Source organism: Petaurus breviceps, unplaced genomic scaffold (assembly GCF_028583685.1).
Source record: "Petaurus breviceps papuanus isolate PSGF00001 unplaced genomic scaffold, PetGlider_PUasm1.0 181, whole genome shotgun sequence".
In the NCBI taxonomy this organism is placed as follows: domain Eukaryota; kingdom Metazoa; phylum Chordata; class Mammalia; order Diprotodontia; family Petauridae; genus Petaurus; species Petaurus breviceps.
In genome coordinates, this window is record NW_027185784.1 from 28,333,805 (window position 1) to 28,355,795 (window position 21,991).

The window sequence follows — 21,991 nt, forward strand, 5'->3', positions numbered from 1 at the left end:
GAGAGAGAGAGAGAGAGAGAGAGAGAGAGAGAGAGAGAGAGAGAGATTGAAGGGGAAAGGAAGGTTCAAATAGAGGAAGACAAGATAAGGCAGAGGCAGAGATTTAATTGAAACCCAGGTGGCTAATTTGTATGTGTAAGTTTTAACCTGAAAAACATTCCTTGGGGAATGCCAGATGGGAATGAGGGTTCATTCATTCCCTCACAGGTCGTTTTACATGGAAATTTCTGTACAGACTAGCTCCAAGATTCAGCAGACCTGCCCCTGGGGCTAACACACCATTTCTATCATATGCAGTCAGATATGCATATAGCCCTTCCCTCTTTCCTCACATTCTTACCACATGCACATACACATATGTACACATGATTTGTCTATTTAACAGAGGTCTGGTGTTTTCCAATGATTTTATTTGATAACTATCAAAGTCTATTGCTAGGTTAAAAGAGGCTTCACAGAAGAATAAGATGAGCAAGCGAATGCTGACAGCAGTGGTCTCTTCTATTAGAGACGTTTAATAGAAAGACCCCAAAGGAGGCTATTTATTGTCTTAGCTGTTGACAAACAAGAGAAGGAGCAAAAAACAGCAAGGGGAAGCTGCTAGGGCAGCTTAATGAGCCCTTCACACTAGGGAGATGGAATGATCCTTCTAAACTAATGGTCCCTCAAAGTGGGACTGGATAGTGTGGTTTAGTAGAAATGGCACTAACTCTGGAGTGAAAGGATCTGAGTTCAAATTGTGTCTGTGATGGATAATTAATTTATCCTCCATGAGCTTTTCATTTTCAAAAAATGAAAAAAAAAATGAACAAAAGTTCCTTATTTATAAAATGTGTCAGTTGGATGTCCTCTCCACCTCTAGAATTATGATTCTATTACTCCTAAATGGGGGTAAGAAAGGGATACCAGCAGGGATATCACCAGGGAGCCTTGAGCAGAATCGTCTCCAGGCAGCAGCAGAAAGGGAATCCTAAGTGGACTGGGATGCCTAGATCCGTGTTCAGGACAGTTCAGAACTTTTGAGATCCTGGTAGCTTCTCAGTTAGAGTTATACAAAATTTTTTATCAGAAAGAAAGGAGCCTCATTTTGGTGGGTCTGATTAGTTTCCCAATCTTGAGGACACAGCTGTAGAGGCACCAATCAGCTAGGAAATTGGTAATTTTCAGCTTGGAACAGCAGATTCCAGATTGATAGATGTTACTGAGAAAGCACAAGGAGGAAAGGAGGGATTAATAGTCAGAAAAAAGAGACATGTCAAGGGAGCAGATAGACTGTTGGACAAAGAAACAATAGGTCCAAAACCCCACTCAGGTTTGTTAATTGTTAACAGTAACCAATTCTACTCTAGTCCTATAGTCCTTATGGTCAACAATATTTAATGTTATTCCTCTCAATGGGGTTCCTTCTTTATTTCTACTGTTCTTAGAGAAGAAATCTTGATCTAACTCCTGAAATGGAAGCTTGTGCAAAATTACTAAATTTTTCTCTTTCCTCCTATCCTCTTCCTGGAATTATGGTCTCTGAAGTATTATCCATTTCTCCCCACTTCATGTCTCATTTCTCATGTTCTTCCTTGTTCAGTGGTTTTCAGTCATGCCTGACTCCATGATCCCTTTTGGGCTTTTCTTGGCAAAGATACTGGAGTGATTTGCCATTTCCTTCTCCAGCTCATCTTACAAATGGGAAAACTGATTCAAAGAGGGTTAAGCAACTTGCCAAGGATCACACAGCTAGTATGTTTCTAAGGAAGGATTTGAATTTGTGAAGATTAGTTTTCATCACTCCAGAACCACAGTCTATCTACTGTACTATCTATCTGCCCCTTTGTCCTTCCTTAGTCTCTGGTTTTAAAAAAAAGTAAAGGGTGAGTATTAGAAGCTAGAGCAGGCTCACAAAGATCACTTCATTTCCCTTTTAAACAAGGTAACTTGATTGGTAGATCAAGGAAATAATGTAGAAATAGTGTATCTAGATTCCAACAGGACTCCCAACTAAGTTTCTTGTGATAGCTTCATGAAGAAACATAGTCAGATGTATTCACCAGTAGTTTAATTTCTATATCCAAAAAGAGTTGATGGATATCAATTTGGAAGATGAATCTCTAGTGGATTGTTTTGTAATTAGTCCTGTCCTATTTACATTATCAATAACTTCACTAAATACATAGAAGTATTTGTCAAATTTGTAGATGAAAATGTTGAAGGAGGGAGCAAAAATATAATACTTTTGGTTGAGCTGTGTATTGATACAAATATTTTGAAAAATGATTGGAAATCATCAAAGAAAACCCCTTGACCTAGTTATTATAGAATTTAGCAGGTATGTAAAGGAGATTAAAGACAGAAAGAAAGGTTCTGAAATATACCAAAATATTCTATACCAAATATTCATAGTTAAATTTTTTGTGTTAATAAAAACTAGAAACATTGGGTGCCCATTGATGGGGGAATGCCTGTACAAATTGTGTTATACAAAAGTCAGGGAAAGAAGGGAGTCATTTCTGTAAGAAATAGTGAATTTGAAGAAATTCTGAGACACATGGGAAGATTTGTATGAGTCAATACAGAATTTTGACAAAAGAAACAAGAGAAAATATGCATGTTGATCACAATAAAAATGAAAAAAAGACTAAAAGACACCAAATCTTATATTAAATGAAAGGACCAATCAGTACCAGAAGCTCAATGATTTTATATACTTTCCTTCTCCTGGTAAAGAAGTGATAGATACAAATGCAGAATGTTGTGTATACTGTCAGATTCAGCCTCTTTTATTCAGCCTTCAGAAAGGGAAGGTTGGAGAGAGCAAATTTTAAACTGAAAATAAAATAAAATTCCATTAAAAAAGGAGAAAAAGAAATATTTACTTCAAATATAAAATGCAAAAAGACTGCATGGGGATAGATTTAGTTTAACAGAATTTGATCAGTTTTTTTCATCTAATGAAATGAAAGGGTAGTACTGGTTGGGAATAAGATGATGATATTTGTGAGACTCTTTCCATTGTGTCCTTTAGGGTTTGGGGTATATTCAGTTATTTTTCCTATTCTCCCCTACTATTGAGTGTACCCTTAAGGGATGTAAAAAAAAATATAGCCCCAGCCTTTCTTTCATTGATGAAAGCTTTACTAGAAGGAGGTCACCACTGGAGTGTTCCAGCAATTTATACATGCATGACCCTGTGTTATTTAATATATATTTTTTGGTTTTCTTTAATATTTAATTTTTCCTCAGTTGCATGTAAGAAACAATTTTTTAACATTTGTTTTTACAGCTTTGAATTCCAAATTCTCTCCCTTCCTTCTTCCCCCTAGACGCCAACCCCGCCCCCCAAACCCCACTGAGAAGGCAAGTAATTCCATATAGCCTATACATTTGTAGTCATGCAAAACATATCCAATAAAGTCATGTTGTGAAGGAAAACATAGATCAAAAAACTCAAGAAAAATAAAAAAGTAAAAAAACCCAAGAGATGCTCCAATTTGTATTCAGATATGATCAGTTCTTTCTCTGGGGATGGATAGCATTTTTCACCCTAAGTCCTTCAGAGTTGTCATGGACTGTTGTGTGACTGAGAATAGCTAAGTCATTAACAGTTGATCACGCTACAATATTGTTGTTACTTTGTACACATTACATGTTCCTGTCTTACCCAGGTCCAACAGACCTTTCCTATTGACCTTCTAAAATGTTTTTGATGTTTGTGGAATGAGAAACCTGGAAACTGCCACAGCTTCCAATGAGTCCCCTGAGACCTGCTCCATGTTTTCTGGGGTCCAGTCTGTGCTGGTGCCAACTGTGCTGGCCCTATGCCTCTTTCTCAGTCTGGTGCAACAGACCTTTCCTATTGACCTTACAGGTTGTTTTATGCTGGACATTTTTTTTCACTCTGTCATTTTGTGGTTTCTGTTGCTCTAGAGTTTTTTTTTTACAGGTATTTGGAGGGGTTTCGGGGAGAGCTCAAGCAAGTCCCTCCTTTTATTCTGCCATCTTGCCCCCCCCCAAGTTGTTAACATTGAAATCACTGTTTCCCTTCAATGTATTCTTTGTCAAATCATGCAATAGGTGACCCATGAAAATAATTAGTAAGAAGCACTTAGTGAAAACTGTGTAGAAACATAAATTGAAGACATCGACTTAAGCAATTACAATCTTGACACTCATATCATATGGGTACCCTACCAAATGTCTCTTGTTAGTCCTAATCTGCCTCAGCTCCCTGAAACTCTCTCTGTTTCCCAACCTAGTGGGAATAGTACATCAGTTCAAACTTATGTTTTTGATGAGTGAACACTGCTGAGGTGCTTCCTATTTTGTCTTACTGAAGTAGACAGTCTTGGGAATGCTGGTATCTTGACATAACTCCAAGATGATTCTCTCTTGCCATAGCACCCAGAGGAACCTCAGAATGTTAAGTAGAGATTCCTATGAAATATGCTACCATAGATTCTATATCCTGCACACACTTTGTTATGATGCAATGGCTGGCATCTATTTTTATCTCTCTCCTTCTTTTCACCCTCTGCAAGCCTTTCCTTGAATTTTCCCAGACATTTTGGCTCAGAGGCTACTGACACTGTCAACTTAAACACAGCCTTCTAGGGGATGCAGTTTAAAAAAAAATGTACATGAAATTTGTGTCTAGACATGCTTCTCTATACAATCACCTCCCCACTACTATCAGGAAAAGCAAAAACAAAGCAAACACTAAAATCATCCACCAAACCCAAGGATGTAGAAATCTATAAAAAGAACAGTTCCCATCATTTTGAAATGTGGAAGATTCAATCGAAAAATCCAGGAATTCACAAAAATCCTCTTCTTTATTATCTCTCACATAATTTGTTACTTAACTCTTACTCCCATACAATAGACTATATATTATATTTTGGTATTGCTAAAACAAGGAGAGAGTAATTGTTTCTGAGGTCCTTTCCTATTCTAACACACTATGATTCAAAAGCCATTCATTTAAAATAATGAGAAAATTTGCAACTCAAAATCTTGCAGAAATGAATGATGTAAATCAGAAGTTAATAAAGCATTTGAAAAATGAAAAAAAAATTCTCTGACTGGAACAGACTCTGTCTTTCTGATGGTATTCAGGAATGAAGAGCTCCTTTACTTAGATCATGTGGCACAATGCATTAAATAGGGAAGAACTTGAGGTCCACCTTGCTCTTTTCTTAGGACATCTGACCCCAAGATACAGGCTTGGGCTTTAGGTGTCTTTAATTTGTCCTTATAGTTTAAGACAAAGAAAGAATGGAGTACCCAACCAATGAGTTCAAAGCACAGTGGTCTTGGAATTCAGGATTCCCTGCCAGATGTTGTAGCCTACCCAATAGGGGATCCCTCAGAAGGAAGAGTCCCTGGACATATGTGGGAGTGGGGCAGGGTAGAGATTGGAATTGAATTTGGTGGGACTAATGCTACATAGAAACTGAGTTAAGTTGTGAAGCCAATCTTCCTGTTCTCCTTAGAGACTGAGTGGTATAGGGAAGATTATGGTACTGAGGTATTAGAGGAAACATTTGTATGGTTTTTCTTGCAATATCTTTGAAGTCAACACTCTTCTGTAAAATCTAATATCATTGTTAAGTGGTTAAATGGAATTTTGGTAGTTGGGCTCCTAAGATTGAGAGAGCTAAATTAATGGAGGTTGTAGCCAATGGCAGAGAAAAGACACTCCCCACAAAGCCTTTCAAAGGACTAGAGAACCATGAGGAATATCTATAATCTAATGAACAAATGTTATAGCTTGGTGTGGTGGCTAAAATACCAACTCCTATTTATGTTTAGGATGGATTATAGAGTTAAAAAATGTGATCAGAGAAGAAGTAGTATATGAGGGAGAGAATGTGAGAATGTCTGAGTGTGGATCCTCAGAATTGATTTTGTGTTTAGGATAAGAAAAATGTTTTTGGTTGTGGAGATGTGGGACAAAGTACGAGGTCCCTGTATAGAGGCAGAAGTATTTTGTCTTCCTATATAGCTGGCGTGATTTTTTGCAGTCCTAATTTGTACTGCTCATCTCCTATATCAATGCCTTGGGACGGGTATGAGGAAATCCTCAAAGACGTTGTTCTGAAGAGCCTAGTTCCGAACCTTTCGTCTCTGCATGAGGAAAAAAAGTGTTGAGAGGGAGGGGAAAGATCCATCACCTGGATATCACTGTACCGAGGGGTGGGTGCTAAAGTTCTTTTGAGAATGCACATGAATAGCTCTCATGAAGTTATTTGGGACTATAGGAAAGAGAGGATGGAACCAAGAGAAATATTTTTTGAAATAAAATTAGTAGGAGAAAGAATAGACTTGTTAAACTGGAGTGTTTAATCTTTAGGCAAAAGAAAAATTTTCTTGTGTTCAGCTCCATGAAAAACCTGGACCTTGAGAGCTGGGGAGAAAGATGTGGCTCAAGAAAAGGACACAGTAAAGAATCACTCAATTTTATTTTAATTCTGCAAAAATTGGTTATTACATACTACATGCTAGGTGCTGGATGCAATGATGAAAAAAGCAAGGTCCTTGCTGTCAAAGAGCTTTCAGTCTAATAGTGAGAATAGATCTATGATTTTTGATATGGGTACCCTACCCCCACCTCTAGCATGGTGCTTATTGTAACACATCAATGTCTTTTCATCCTGTGCTATTCTGGTCCAGGTCCTCCCATAAATCTTAAATAGATTCTGGACATTTTCCTCTAGGTTTTAAAAAAATATTTTCTGCATACTAGTACTATACTGTGGCTGTCTAGGTTATTCCTTATTCTTTCTTCATGATCATTCCACCTCTTTTTACATTCATACATTTCCTTAGCCCATTGAGGATCATAGCATCATAGATTTAGAGTTAGAAGGTGTCTTAGAGGCTACTTAGTCCAACCCTTTCATCTTGCAGAAGAGGAAACCGAGGCACAGAGAAGTTAAGTGATTATGAAAGACATTGTTGGTAATAGGCTGCAGTCTACTTATAGTTTCTCTGTGTCAATCTATTGCCCTGTGGTTCACCCACAATTTTGAACCTGCAATGATTGTGGTTTCCACAAAGGTCAGCTATAGAGTATATAGGGTCAGTCAGTCAATAAGCATTTATTAAGTGCCTACTCTATACTAGGCATTGTGTTAATAGCTGTGGATACAAAGAAAAAGACAGTAATTGTTTTCAAGGAGTTCCAAGTCCAATGAAGGAAACAACATGAAAACAATAATCTACAAACAATTGGATATAGATTATTTCCAATTTGTCTATAGGAAAATTGGAAATAACCCAAAGAGGGAAGGAACTAGATTTAAGGAAGTTTGGGAAAGGCTTCTAATGGAATGTAAGATTTTAGCTAAGACCTGAAGGAAGTCAGGGAATCTAGGATGCAGAGTTCAGGAGGAAGAATATTTGAAGCATCATAGACAGCCAGGGAAAATGTACCACATAGAAACAAATAAGTATGCTATAAAGTAGGATGTGACAAAAATTCTCTTTCTCTCTGTGTACAAGTAAGCTTCAACAAGGTGGGACCTGCTGAGAAAGGTTAAATAAATTCTTTCCTACTCTAAAGGCAATGACTTCTCACATATGTAGGATAAGATACTCTGGGTCAACTGGCAATGTAAATTGACAAAGAATTGGTCTCTAAGGGATTTCAATCTAGACTTCTTCAGAGATCAGGCCATGGCACGGCTCTGTTGAGGAATTGCATTGGAAGGTGCCCCAGAGGTCTAAGTATCACTTTAAGTATTTTTGTGAGAAATAAGAGCATGCTGTATAGGACAAGGTGGAAGATGGTAGACCTTTGGAATGACCTATCTGTAATAAAAGGATTTGTGAATTTCTTCTTTTACACTAATTTTGCATCTCAATTTAGTACCCTAACCAGAACTCTTAGATTATCCAGTCAGAAGGAAAAACCCAGACAGAATGCTCAGAACTCTGAAAATCATCTCTTCCAGTGAAATGAAGCTGATGGTTCTCAATCATAACAAAGTTTTTACTTAGTTATGCAGTACCCAGATCATCTATCAGAAAGGAATTTGGTGACCAGCCCCTGAAAATCACCCAAGAATCTCCATGGAGAAAAATCTTAGTACCATTTTGGGATATGGCTTGAGCCATTATCTGTGAAAAAATTGAGAAGAAAATTTATTTTTACACTAAGACAATTTGATTACACAAAGGACTGAAGGACCAAAGGCAAAAAATTAGAAACTGAAACTTTTGGAGTATATTTTATAGGTGCATTCTGGGCTTGCAGGTCATTCCTTAATTCCCAGAGTCATTTTCATGGGGTCCTCCTTCCACTCAGGCAGGTTGGCAATGGTAGTAGGCACTTCCTTATGAATAGGCCAACCCCAGGCCTTAAAGAAAGGAACCAGATTCTTCTGCACCTGCTCAGAGAACTTCTTTACCCACACATCCATTTTGCTCTCATTGTTCCCAGGTATTCCAGACAGTTGTTGGTAACTTTTGAAGACTTGAATGAAAGGCTCCCAGCCAAAAGCTTCCTGCAGCTGAAAGGAAGAGAAAACAGGATAAAGTATCTAGTTCCAGGAGGCAACTCACACATAAGTATCGTTGAATTCATTTTGGAGATAGTTATGAACTTCCTTTACTTTCACCCATGTTTCCATCCTTCCAGTGAAGCAGTACCAACATACCCACTCTTAGAACCTTGAAATCCACGTTGAAGATGATTTCCAATGCTAATGACTGATTTTCAATATAAGCCTGAAGCATGTGACATCTTATGTTACCGCCCATTATTTCCCCCAGAAACTAGATCTTGGTAAAAATTTGACAGATTGAGGAGTATGAGAAAAGAGCATTCATGTCATGGAGTCAAAATTGTGCCTGGACCTAAGGAGATTCATAGATCAGGGATGGAACTCTTAGAAAGTATTTTTATTTTTTTTAAATGTCATTAAATATTTCCCAATTACCTGTAAAATATTATTTTAACAACAATAATTTAAACAATTTTAAGTTTAAAATTCTTTTTCTCCCTTCCCCTTTCGAGAAGGCAAGTAATTTGATGTTTATTATACATGTAAAGTCATACAAAACATATTTTCACATTAGCCATGTTGCAAAAGAACCTAAGAACAAAATAAAACAATAAAAATAAAGTGAAAAATGCTTTTAATTTGCATTCAAAGTTCATCATTTCTCTCTCTGAAAGTGGGTGGCAGTTTCAGAAAGTACTTCTTAAGGCAATCAATCATAGAATTTATGATAGTAAAAGTGTTGGGAATATTGGAGAGAATATGATGGAAAATTGGATTATTGAAAACGTGACCCTGGAGAGATACTTTATGTATGTCTGTAGTCTTGTCAATACCAGAGTGTAAGAATGTTCCCTGACCTGACTAAATGAACATCTGGTATGGCAGCTCTCTGTCTCTCTGTGTCTCTCTCTCACGTCTATGTGTATATAAATTTGTGGGTATATATACATATGTATATATGTTTAATGCAATATGTATATGCAAATATTTATAAGTACCTAGTGAAAATGTACATGTATTACGAGATATATCTGTATGTGTATGTATATATTGCTGGAGGTATATTCTATATATGAGTATGTATATAATCTTTCTATATTCATCTGTATGTGTATGTACACACACATCCATACATACCTTGAGTCAGAAAGGAATGCACATCAGACCTTCATAAAAGTACCCTTTGAGGCCATTCAATTTCTTTTTCTCTTATTGAATTAATTGAGCAATATTAATTTGTTTTCCCAAGTAATTTTCCTTACTAAGAAGAGATGTACTGACTAGTCAACAGTAACACCCTGGTTGATCTGCTTCATGGCTAGTGTTAGCTTTCCTATAGACCTTTGATTATCTTATTCATCCTAATGCTTTTATCAGGTGATGTATTCTGAATGGTACACTTCTGCTCTGTACTTGATTCCTGGATTGTAGCCAACATAGTGACCCAGGATTATCTCATCCATATGATCATAGGACCTCAGAGCAAATTTCATCATTTTACAGATGAAGAAACTGAGGTCTAGAGAAGTTAAATGACTTGTCCAAGATCAAGAAGGTAGTAACTGTCAGAACCATGTTTCAAAGCCTAGTCTCCTGAGTATATATTCAGTGTTACTTTTACCATACTCTGTGGACTCCCCTCCTGGGGCTCTCCAGGGCTATGCATGCCTAAAATTTTTTTGGCAACTCTCTGGAACAGACCAGGTCAGATTCCTGGCCCACCTTGATGAAGACCTCCAGAGAAGTCCCATAATAATGTGGAAACAGAGACATTGCAAAATAGAGCCAGTGATTTCATGAGCAGGGATAGTTGTTTAAGCTGGTGCTCTCTCATATTCAACGGAAAAGTGAGGAGGTAAAATTTCTAAAAAGTTTCAGGAGATTTATAATCAACTAAAAACATGTATTCATAATGCCAATCTTCAACTACTCTTTAGTTTATAGTTTTAAAAAGTTCCCTGGGGGCAATGAGATATTAAATGATTTGTCCAGGGTTACATAGCTTCTAGGTATCAGAAGTAGGACTTGAACTTTGTTCTTCCTGATTAGAAGTTCAATTTTATATCCACTATGTAACACTGGCACTCATTAGGTCCCTTTATTCTACTTACCTATTTGACCTCTCCCTGACCTGTACTCTTCTTTCACCTCCAATTTTTCAAACTATTTTCCATCTATTCATTGATATATCTCATTATGTTTGGGATTCTGGTCCAGTGTCATTAGTTCCAGGGGCTGAGAGAGGTAGTCAGCAACATGCAACAGATTCATACTTATACCATACCAAGTATCATTCCCATGGCCTAGTTGGGTGGGTAAAGGGGAAATCTCTGAGTGGCACCAAATTGAACCACAAATGTGAGGCTCTTCCCTCAGCTGAAGGGTCTCTATTTCCTGTCCTGAACTCTCTATTCATGACTAGTACCTGCAGATATGTCTCCAGGGCTGTCCAACCATACCATGTTGACATAAAAGCCCCGTTTTGCTGATATTCTTTCAATCTCCTTTGCCGTTTTTCAGGACTCAATTCAGGGAATATATTTTCCCGGGAGATGTTCAAAACTGTCTCATGCACATAGATAGACCAGAAGTTGCAGGTGGCTTCATTGGTATGTGGGGTAAACTCCCAGGCATCATGTTGTTGGTTACGACACAGCTCTTGGATGGGACCACTCAAGCCATTTTTCCTTATTTTGTTCTCAGAGAGCAGGCAATCCACAATATCCAGGTGGCACATGACAGGGTACCCTGCATGCATCCAACCTAGGTTCAGGGAAGGAAAAAGGTTTCACATTACAAAAGCTCTCTTCCCCCCTACCTCCAAATTATTCATTTCAACACATATTTGTTAATTACCAGGTTTGTGTGAGGCAGTGAGCTAGACATTGGGAATGTAAAGGTGAGACAATTTTCAAGGAGCCAAATAATCTAATGTTGGGGATAAGACATGCACAGAAAAAGTGATGATATAAGACAGATTGAATCACGTGTACAGGAGATGTCAAAATTTCTGTGAAAATTTTGAGGAACATCATCTATGGATAGTAGTAAAATTCTTTGCCAAATAAGGGATGGAAGTGACCATAAAATATAAATTTTTAAAACCAAATCTGGGATTTCATATACATAGGGAATTCTCAGAAAGTTACTTCTTCTACCAAGAAAGACCTATTCTTCCTCTGTAACTTAATGTCTTAAAAAGTGCCCTAGAGCATACACTGATTAAATGGTTAGCTTAGCACCACACAGTTAGCATGTCTCACAGGTGAGACTTGAAGCCATATCTTCCTGAATCAAAGGTTAGTTATTTCTCTACTACATCACATTGTTTTAAACAGATGATCTTAAATTCTAAAGAAAAAAAACTTTCAAATGAATAAAACTAATGTAGCTTGGAAAAAGAAAACTGTTGATTTTTTATTTAAATTTCCACTGCAAATACCTTTGACCAAAGATATCCAAGTAAACAGTGTAGATAACATGTAGATAAGTGGTCAGATGATAGAAACAGGCAATTTTTCAGAGAAGACATGCAAACTACCAACAACTAAATGAAGAATGCCCAGGGTCCAGGAGTAGAGAACCTGTGGCATTGAGGCAAATATGGCCCTCTAGGTCTCTAAGTTTGGCCCTTGGTCTGAAGCCAGACTTCACAGAATAAATCCCTTTAATAAAAGAATTTGTTTTGTAAAATTTGAACTCAGTTAAAAAGTCACACCCAACGATCTAGAAGGCCACGCATAGCCTTAAGGCTACAGGTTCCCCTCCCTTGGCCCAAAACATTTATGATAAGAGGAATGAGAAATAAAATAGATTTACATCTACTAAACTGAAAAATTGACCAAGACAAAAGGTGAAAATGGTAAATGCTGGAGGGGTTATGAAAAGTCAGGAATATTTATGAACAATTGGTAGAACTGTGAATTTGTCTGATGTTCTTGAAAACAATTTGAAATTATATTGGAAAAGTCCCTCAATTCTAAAACTCTTGCAACCAATAATATAATTATTATGGAACATATTTCTCTAGAAGGTCAAAGATTGAGGAAAGCTTCCATATACTCAAAAATATTTATAGCAGCACTTTGGTTGGATACAGAGAAGTAGAAGAAAAGTGCCTGTCAATAGAAGAATGGTTGAACAAATGTTTGCATATGAATATAATGAAATATTATTTTGTTACAAGAAAGAATGAATAACAGGAGTCAAACTATTTGCATGAACTTATAAGTAAGACTTGCATGAATTAATGTAGAATGAAGTAACAAGAATCAATCTATAAAATTACCTCAACAAAATAAGAAAGTATGTCTGAAAGATATGCCAGAACTCTGATTAAAGTAGTAACTAATCATTACTTCAGAAGACTGGTTTTGAAAAAAAAATTCTTCCTGTCAGCACAGGAAGAAATGTTACAAAATGAAGTATGTGCTGTTAGACATGCTACAATGGTTAGATATGGCATGGCATGCTATGGCAAATTGTTTTGTTTTGATTAGCTGCACTCTTTTACAAGAGTAGATTCTGGGGGCAGAATCAAGATGGTGGAGTAGAAACACAACTTCTGTGGGACTCTGGCTCCCATCTCTTCCAATTCATGTAAAATGTAACTCTGAAAAAACTTTGGAGCTATAGAACCCACAAAATGACACAGAAAAGCTAACTTTCAGCTCAGGGCAGCCCAGCAGACTGGCAGGAAGTGGACACCGCAGCACTCTGGGAGCCAACCCCAACCCTGAAAGCCAGAGGTTTTAGCCTCAGGGAGGGCCTGAGCAGCCACTGGCTTGGAGGGTCTTCAGATTACCAACAGCTATGGCAGTTTTCAGAATTATCAACACATAAATGCTAATGACAAAGTGAGAGGTCAGTGCAGTGTGTACTTTGGGATCTAGTAGTCTGGGAGTGCAGTCAGCCTTGTCTCCCTGGGTGTGAGAAGTGACTGAGGTGCAGTAGCTGTGCAGCCACAGCCACAGGTGGCTGCTTCAGATCCTGGCCTGCAGATTGTAGGTGGACCAAGTGAGCAGTCTGAGGGGTTATCACTCTTGCTTTAACCTGCTTGGATCTGGATGGTGGTCTAGGGTGAAGGTCCTAGGGTGTATGACCAGCTTGCCAGAGAGTGTGGAGGACCTACAAGGCCACATTTGACCTCAAGGCAGCAGGTTCTGCACCTCTGAAGTAAGGCAACATTTTGGAAAATATCTACATTTAGGAGGTGAGAGAAAGAAGACCAAGTGAAGGAAAGAGGATTTGTACCACTTATTTGATCATACTTCTGTATGAAATTTGTTGTCATATATCATTTAAGTAAATGTCTCTTCAACTAAATTGTTCCATTTAAAAAACAGAATGTACATTATCCCAAGGATTTCACTTCATGAGCATTCCATTTCCAACTTGCAGTTATTGGGGAAAAGCTCCCCTTTCTGGAAGCAGAGTTCAACTGTGGCAAAAAGCCCAAAAGTCAAGTAATTGAGAGGTGACATGAGTAGGGAATGGAAGCAAAGCAAACAGAACAACATAACTTTACACTCCTATTTTGGGGACAAAAAGGATCAAAACCTGGAATAGGAGGAAGACAGTGAAGTCAGAACTCCTGCACCAAAAGCTTCCAAGAAAAATACGAGCTGGTTACAGGCCATAGAGGACCTTAAGAAGGATTTTGAAAGCCAAATAAAAGAAAAGGAGGAAAAATTGGGAAGACAAATGAGAATGATGCAAGAAAATTATGAAATGAGAGTCAACAACCTGACTGAAGAAAATAACACCTTAAAAAATACACTAACTCAAATGGCCAAAGAGGCTCAAAAAGGCAATGAGGAGAAGAATGCCTTAAAACATCAAATTTTCCAGACGGAAAAAGAATCTCAAAAGCTCACTGAAGAGAACCATTCCTTCAGAATTAGACTGGAGCAAATGGAAGTTAGTGACTTTATGAGAAATCAAGATCCAAACAAATGAAAAAAAATAGAAGGCCCGAAATATCTCATTTAGAAAACCATTAACCTGGAAAATAGATCCAGGAAAGATAATTTAAAAATTATTTGGACTATCTGAAAGCCATGATCAAAAAAGTAACATAGAAATCATCCTTCAAGAAATTCTCAAGGAAAATTGCCCCGATGTTTTAGAACCAGAGGGCAAATTAAAGGTTGAAAGAATCCACTGATCACCTCCTGAAAAAGATCCGCAAAAGAAAACTCCTTGGAATATTATAGCCAGATTCTGGAATTCCCAGATCAAGGAGAAAATATTACAAGCAGTGAGGAAGAAACAATTTGAATATTGTGGAAACACAATCAGGAGAACAAAAGATCTGGCGACTTCTACACTGAGGGATCGAAGGGCTTGGAATATGGTATTGTAATATGATATTCTGGAGGTCAAAGGAGCTGGGATTAAAACCAAGAATCACCTACCCAGCAAAACTGAGTATCATGTTTCAGGGGAAAATATGGTCATTCTGTGAATAGAGGGCTTTCAAGTATTCTTGATGAAAAAACCAGAAGTGAAAAGGAAATTTGCCATTCAGATACTAGAAGCAAGAGATGCATGAGAAGGTAAACATGGAAAAGGAATCATAAGGAACTTATCAAAGTTGAACTACTTCCATCCCTACATGGAAAAATGATAATTGTAATAGATGAAACTTTACTCAGTGTGAGAATAGTTGAAGGGAATAAAAATGTATGTATGTATGTGTATGTATGTGTATATATATATATACACATACCAACATATACATACATATGTCCATATAGGAGGATATATGGGCATATGAATACATATGTGAATGTGTGTATATATGTGTACAGGTATACATAGATAGAGGGCACAGGACCAATTGAATAGGAAGGGATGATACTTAAAAGGTGAAATTAAGAGGTAAGAGAGGAATAAAATAAGAGGAGATGGGGAGAGACGGAATGGGGTAAACTATCTCATATAGAAGAGGCAAGGGAAAATGGTTACAATGGAGGGGAAGAACAGGAAGGCAAAAAGGAATGCGTCAACCTTATTCTCATTGAATTTGGCTTAGTGAGAGAATGACATACACACTAAATAGGGCATCTCACCCTACAAGAGAGTAGGGGGGAAGGGAATGAGAGGGGGATGATGGAAGGGATGACAGACTGGGGGGAAGGGAATTTGGAAGCACCAACCTTTGAAAAGGGACAGGATCAAAGTATAGAATAGAACAAGTGGAAGTTCGGATAGGAGGGAAGAAAATATAGTCTCATTTTTTACAATATATCGACTATAGAAATGTTTTGTATAGCTACACATGTACAACCTATACTGAATTGTTTGTCTTTCCAGTAAGGGTGAGTGACAAGGGAGGAAAGAAATGAATCTGAAGTTCAAACTTTTAAATAAAATGTTTAAATATACACACACACACTATTATTAACATTATTTTACATGTAACTGGAAATAAGATATACAGGCACTGGGCCATAGAGATCCACTGTGCCCTACTGGAAAGTCTGAGGTTATATGGGAGAAGATTTGGGGAGAGCAGATTGGAGGATGGGATATCCAGTGGGATCTCTATTTTGGGGTGGTGGGTAGGGGAAAATAGGGAGAAAATTTGGAACTCAAAATCCCATGGAAATGAATGATGTAAACTAGAAGTTAATAAAGCATTTGATTAAAAAAAGAAAAACAAACAAAAAAGCTTAGATTCTGTTGGGGAGAGAGTCCTTGCAAAGCTATATTACTACAAATAAAGGTATCAAAAGTCTTAAGAACAAAAAAGTAATTTGAGGAGGGATAGAGTAGGTCCAGTTGGTCAGATTAGGGAAAACTCCATCGAAGAAATGACTCCTGAGTCAGAACCTGAAGGAAGGGCATCATTTTGTCAAGCAGAAATGGGGGTAAAAAAATTTTCCCCCATTCTGGGCATGGAACGATGAAATATAGTTTGCAAAGGATATTAGTATGAGACAATGTTAGAAAGCAGGTTAGAACCAGATTGTTAAGTGTTTTAAATTCTAGGATAAAGACTATATTTATTGTACAATTTCTACTTTAATATAATGTATACATTATTTTTTTCTTGGACAATGGCCTTTGTGGTTTCACTGTGAGTCAATGTTGCTGATGGGTGAGGGAGAAGGGCAGAAGTTTTCGCCAACAGAGAACACCAGCCTCTCCCTCATTCCAAGGTTGCTTGTAAGCCACAAATCAAATAAAGGAGAGCTTGAACCTCTTGGTTGCTGTTTTGGCTGACCCATTATACTGCAGTGGCAGGTGAAGGTGTTTGGGAGGGAGGGAGAAACAGAGAACCAGGTAAGATCTCTTTATGGCAGAATAATATGGTTTTTGTGTGCCTGGGTTTGTATTCCCATTTGTTGCATGAATCCCCAGAGAAGGCTTATTGATCAGGCTGTGTTCTGAGTTGTCCAAGGTCTTGTATGCAGAAAACACCAAGAAAAAGATGATCTTCCGTCTATCATTTGAATCATCTTGATTTCTCTGGGCTTTAGTTTTTCCATCTGCATGCTAAGAAGCTCCCTTCTAACTCAAAAAATCCTATGGAATCCTGGGATTTTTCACCAAGTCAGAGATTTTTGTGTTCTTGACAGAACTTTCTGATAATTTTCCTTTTTTTTTGAGGATGACCTGTGTTAGACCATCTGAGACCTTGACTTGCGGCATATGAGTGACATACTTAGAGTGGTATATTAGGAAAACTACTTGGACATCAGTTTGAATGATGGATTGGAAAGAGGATTGACTAGAGGCAGTGAATATATTTAGAAATCTATTTCACTAGTCTTTTTTTGAGAAATGATAAGGGTCTGGATTAGGAAGAAGAGTCGAAAGGAGAGAACAAATGTTAAGAGATATTGTGGAGGAAGAATTGACATGTTGTGGAACTTCATAGAATGTTTCAGTGTAGAGGACAAAGAGTCAAAGATGTGTAAGATTTAAGGTTCTAAGTTTGGGTTGACTGGGGGAAGGTGGTTTCATCAGCAGAAATGAGGACATTAGGAGGAAGGGAGGATTTAGCCAAAAAGATGATGACATTAGTTTTTCATCTATGGGCATTCATGTAGAAATAACCACTTGAGAGTTAGACATGTGGGAGTAGAGCTGAACAAGATATTAAAGGAGGTTTTTGTTTGGATGTTTTCAGTTTAGATATTGCAGCTAAAGCTAATGGACTGGAAGTGATTGCCAAGTTTTTAGAGATGATATTTTTTTTAGAGAAAGGAGAGATAAACTAGGTCGGGGAAACTGCTGGCTTGAGGCCACATGTGGCCCTCTAGGTCCTCAAGTGTAGCCCTTTGTGTGAATCAAAATTTCACAGATCAAGTCCCCTTAATGAAAAGATTTGTTCTGCAGGACTTGAAGTCAGGCAAAAGGCCACACTCAAGGACATACAAGGCCACATTTGACCTCAAGGCAGCAGGTTCTGCACCTCTGAAGTAAGGCAACATTTTGGAAAATATCTACATTTAGGAGGTGAGAGGAAGAAGACCAAGTGAAGGAAAGAGGATTTGTACCACTTATTTGATCATACTTCTGTATGAAATTTGTTGTCATATATCATTTAAGTAAATGTCTCTTCAAATAAATTGTTCCATTTTAAAAAACAGAATGTACATTATCCCAAGGATTTCACTTCATGAGCATTCCATTTTCAATTTGCTCTAATTATTTGGAGATTCTTATATCCTTCAGAAATATGTTATATAACTTCTAGGTTTGGATGAAAATATACTTTGAAGAACAAACCTTTAAAACTCTACACAGGGGCGCCTAGGTGGCACAGTGAATAGAGCACTGGCTCTGGAATCAGGAGGACCTGGGTTCAAGTCTGGCCTCAGACACTTAACACAAAAACTAGCCATGTGACCTTGGGCAAATCACTTAGCCCCAATTGCCCTCCACAAAGCAAAGAAAAAAAAATACCAAAAACAAAGCCAAAAAACTGTACACAAAGGCTTCTTAGAGATTGTCTAATCAAAACTCTCTGTTTTTGTAGATAAAGAAACATATTCAATGGAAGGAAGTGATTTTCCTTGGATCATTCCTATCTGGAAAAGATCTGGGACTTAAACCTGTCTCCTTATTTCCATCCAACACTCTTTCCATCAACCTACTGCCTTTATGTCTAGTTTTCATACCAATAACTTAAACATGTGATTCAAATTTGAGGTAATGTACTACTTTGCACTGTCTGGGAGACAATGATGTCCACTGGAAAGAAATTTATAGTCAGAGGACTCAACTTTTCTTATTTTACCAGTTATGACTTATATGACCTCAGGTAAATTACTTAACTTCTATGGGCCTCAATTTTCTCATCTGCAAAACAAACAAGATTGGTCTAGATGGCCTCTATGACCCTTTCCAACTCTAAATCTATGGTCCTATGGTTCTCTCACCTATACCCCTCCCTTACAGTTCTGTGACAATGCCTCACACATACAAAGTGACTAATATCTTTTCATTGAATGAATAGAGCTCATTCATTCACTCACTGCTAGCTCAGATCATTCCCTATCCCAGACTCCAGAGTACCTACCTTTTGAGATTTGCACATCAGTCACAATTCTCTCATGTTGAGGAAAGGGGTTGGCCTTGCCTCCAAGTTTGGCTATGGCTTCTGTCATCTGGTTCCAGAGGTGGAGCACTGGCTCAGGGTTCTCTAGATGCTGTAGATTTCTAGATGGCACTGTCAGGATTATACTCTCTGCCTGAAGCTCTCCCCATGGCACTGGATGGTGGCGGATAGAATTTTTCCATTCCTTCGCAGAAGTCTTTCCTGGGAACAGTAATCAAGAGGTTATGGGTCCTATGCTTTATTTGCTCCACCTCCTGGGCAAAGTTGAAATTTGTACCCCATTAGTGAAAAAAGCACATAGTGTATAAAACATATGCTAAAGAAGTTATTATGCTGGGGTGGCCAGGTGGTGTAGTGAGTAAGAGTGCCGGCCCCGGTGTTGGGAGACCCAGGATTGGTTCTGGCCTCAGATACTTGGCACCCACACAAAATAACTGGCCGTGTAACCTTTAGCAAGTTACTTAACCCCAACTGCTTAAAAAGAAGTTATTATCCTTTCTCATCCCTGTGTCTTGGGATCTCGGCATTGAGGGCTAGATGAGACCTTAGAGAACATTTAGTGATGTCAGAATGAGGAAGCTAAAGGCCAGAGAGATTGTGACTTATTCCTGGTCCCACAGGAAGCTACTCCATATCCATTCTCTTTTCCACTCTATCAAGCACAGATCCATCCCTTTCACATTCCAAAATGTCCATGTTACTCTTCTTTACCAAGCCATGACTTTTAACTTCTTTATTATCCAATTTATAACTCCCTCTTTACTCTCTCTACTTTTTGGCTCCCTTGAGACCTTTACTCACCAAGTATGAAGAAAGGGGCAGGTATAGCTCCAGTGAAGGTGACAGATGTATTTCCCAAGGAACAGCCTTTGGGTACAGTGATATAGATAAGGCCACCCCAGAGGCTGGAGATTGAGTTATCCTGTTTATCCAAGTAACACTGGTGAACAACTATAGGTGCTCTGGCTAGTTTATGATGCTCTCTCAGGTCATCAGTGTGGCAGCCAATTTGTACCTGGGTGGCCATAAGGGGAAAATATGAAGCATAATGAATCTAACAAATATGTATATGTCTTTTTATGTATGTGTGTGTGTGAGGAAGACTTGTGTATGACTAATCTTCCTACAAACAGTGAGAAGCAGAGCTGGGGAATAAGTTATTTCAAGAATAAACAGACTTGAAAAAAATGTTGAAATAGTCTTAACTTCCACAAAGTAAGACTTAACAATGCCTCATGGTGTCATGTAGAAAACTGTTGACTATGTCAAAGGGTCACATGCTTTGGCAGATTATATCAAGTTACAAAGGCTTTGAATACAGTATTAGACTCAGAAAAATAAAATATATTCTTAAAGCCTCCCATTCAATGAAGTATCTCAAGTATCTGTTAAAAATCTTAACTGATACCTTGTTAGTAGAAATTACAGAGATAACATTTTCAAATGGTACTTGGAACATGAGTAGTAAATCAGGTATGGAAACAGGGAGAAATGTTAAGCAAATGTGTTTTTCATTGTCATGGATGATATAAGTATTCCTCATATTCCAAGAGGAAGAGGGATTCCTCATGGATAATGAAATTTTCTTTATAATGATGTTATTGATGTTATAATGCTGTCCAATGCTGTTCACTGTTAGTCAGTGTTGCTGATGTGTGAGGGAGAAGGGCAGAAGTTTTTGCCAATAGAGAACACCAGCCTCTCCCTCATTCCAAGGTTGCTTGTAAGCCACAAATCATTAAATTATGATGATTTAAACAAGCCCATAACACAGTCCATCTTCCTCAATAAAATCCATGGTCAAAAACACTTGGCTATGTACTCCACACAGGAAAAACAAAGTGGATGAATAATATAGCTTATCTTGATTAGGACATGCAGTTGGTTGGGCATCACTCAGTGAAGTGAGTTAGTAATATAAATTTGAGAGATACTACCTATGCATAATGAACTAGACCTCAACCTAAATAGGAGATGAATTAGCTACAACACATCTGGGAAACTATACAGCATGTCCAGAGATACTAAACTAATCTTTGTTTACAAAACCCATTTTTAAGAATTATTTATTTTTTGTTTGTGACATTCACTTCCACAAGATTTTGAGTAACAAATTTTCTGCCCATCTCTCCCCTTCCCCTCACCACATTATGGCATGCATTCTGATAACCCTTTCCCCCAGTCTGTCCTCTCTTCTATCACACCCCCCTCTCTTATCCCCTTTCCCCCTAATTTCTTGAAGGGCAAGATAGGTTTCTATACCCCATTCCCTATATATCTTATTTCCCAGTTGAATGTAAAAACAATTTTTAACATTTATTTTTAAAAATTTGAGTTACAAATTCTCCCCTTTCTTCTCTCCCACCCACACTCGTTGAGAAGGCAAGCAATTCAATATAGGTTATACATGTGTAATTATGCAAAACACTTCAATAATAGTCATGATGTGAAAGACTATGTTTTCCTCATCCTATCCCACCTTTTATTCTATTTTCTCCTTTGACACTGTCCCTTTTCAAAAGTGTTTGCTTCTGATGACCCCCTCCACCAATATGCCCTCCCTTCTATCATCCCCCAACCACTTATCTTCTTCCCCCCTACTTTTCTGTTGGGTAAGATGACCAGTTAAGAATGCATGCTATTCCCTCCTTAGCCAAATCCAATAAGAGTATTTCATCTTACTTCCCACCTCTTCCCCTCCAATGGGAAAACTTGTTCTTGCCTCTTTTATGTGATATAATTTACCCCATTCTATCTCTCTCTTTCTCCTTATTCCAATATATTCCTCTCTCACCCTTTAACTTTCTTTTTTAGCTGTCATCTCATCATATTCAACTTACCCTGTGCCATCTATCTATCTATCTATCTATCTATCTATCTATCTATCTATCTATCTATCTATCTATCTATCTATCTATCT

General features: G+C 37.9%; 2 protein-coding genes across 8 annotated transcripts in view; one reads left to right on the forward strand and one right to left on the reverse strand.

The window, feature by feature from the left end:
* The window catches only part of LOC138160705 (olfactory receptor-like protein OLF3), a 650,404-nt gene that overhangs the window by 519,160 nt on the left and 109,253 nt on the right, over positions 1–21,991 (forward strand). The window lies entirely within an intron of this gene.
* Positions 6,430–21,991, reverse strand: part of LOC138160702 (TRPM8 channel-associated factor 2-like) — a 27,769-nt gene continuing 12,207 nt past the window's right edge. Inside the window, exons 5-8 of the mRNA XM_069087452.1 lie at positions 19,873–20,086; positions 19,033–19,272; positions 10,924–11,261; positions 6,430–8,504 (exon numbers count right to left, since the gene is read on the reverse strand). Of these exons, the coding sequence (XP_068943553.1) occupies positions 8,250–8,504; positions 10,924–11,261; positions 19,033–19,272; positions 19,873–20,086 (1,047 nt within the window). The 3' untranslated portion in view covers positions 6,430–8,249. The remainder of the gene's footprint in view (positions 8,505–10,923; positions 11,262–19,032; positions 19,273–19,872; positions 20,087–21,991) is intronic.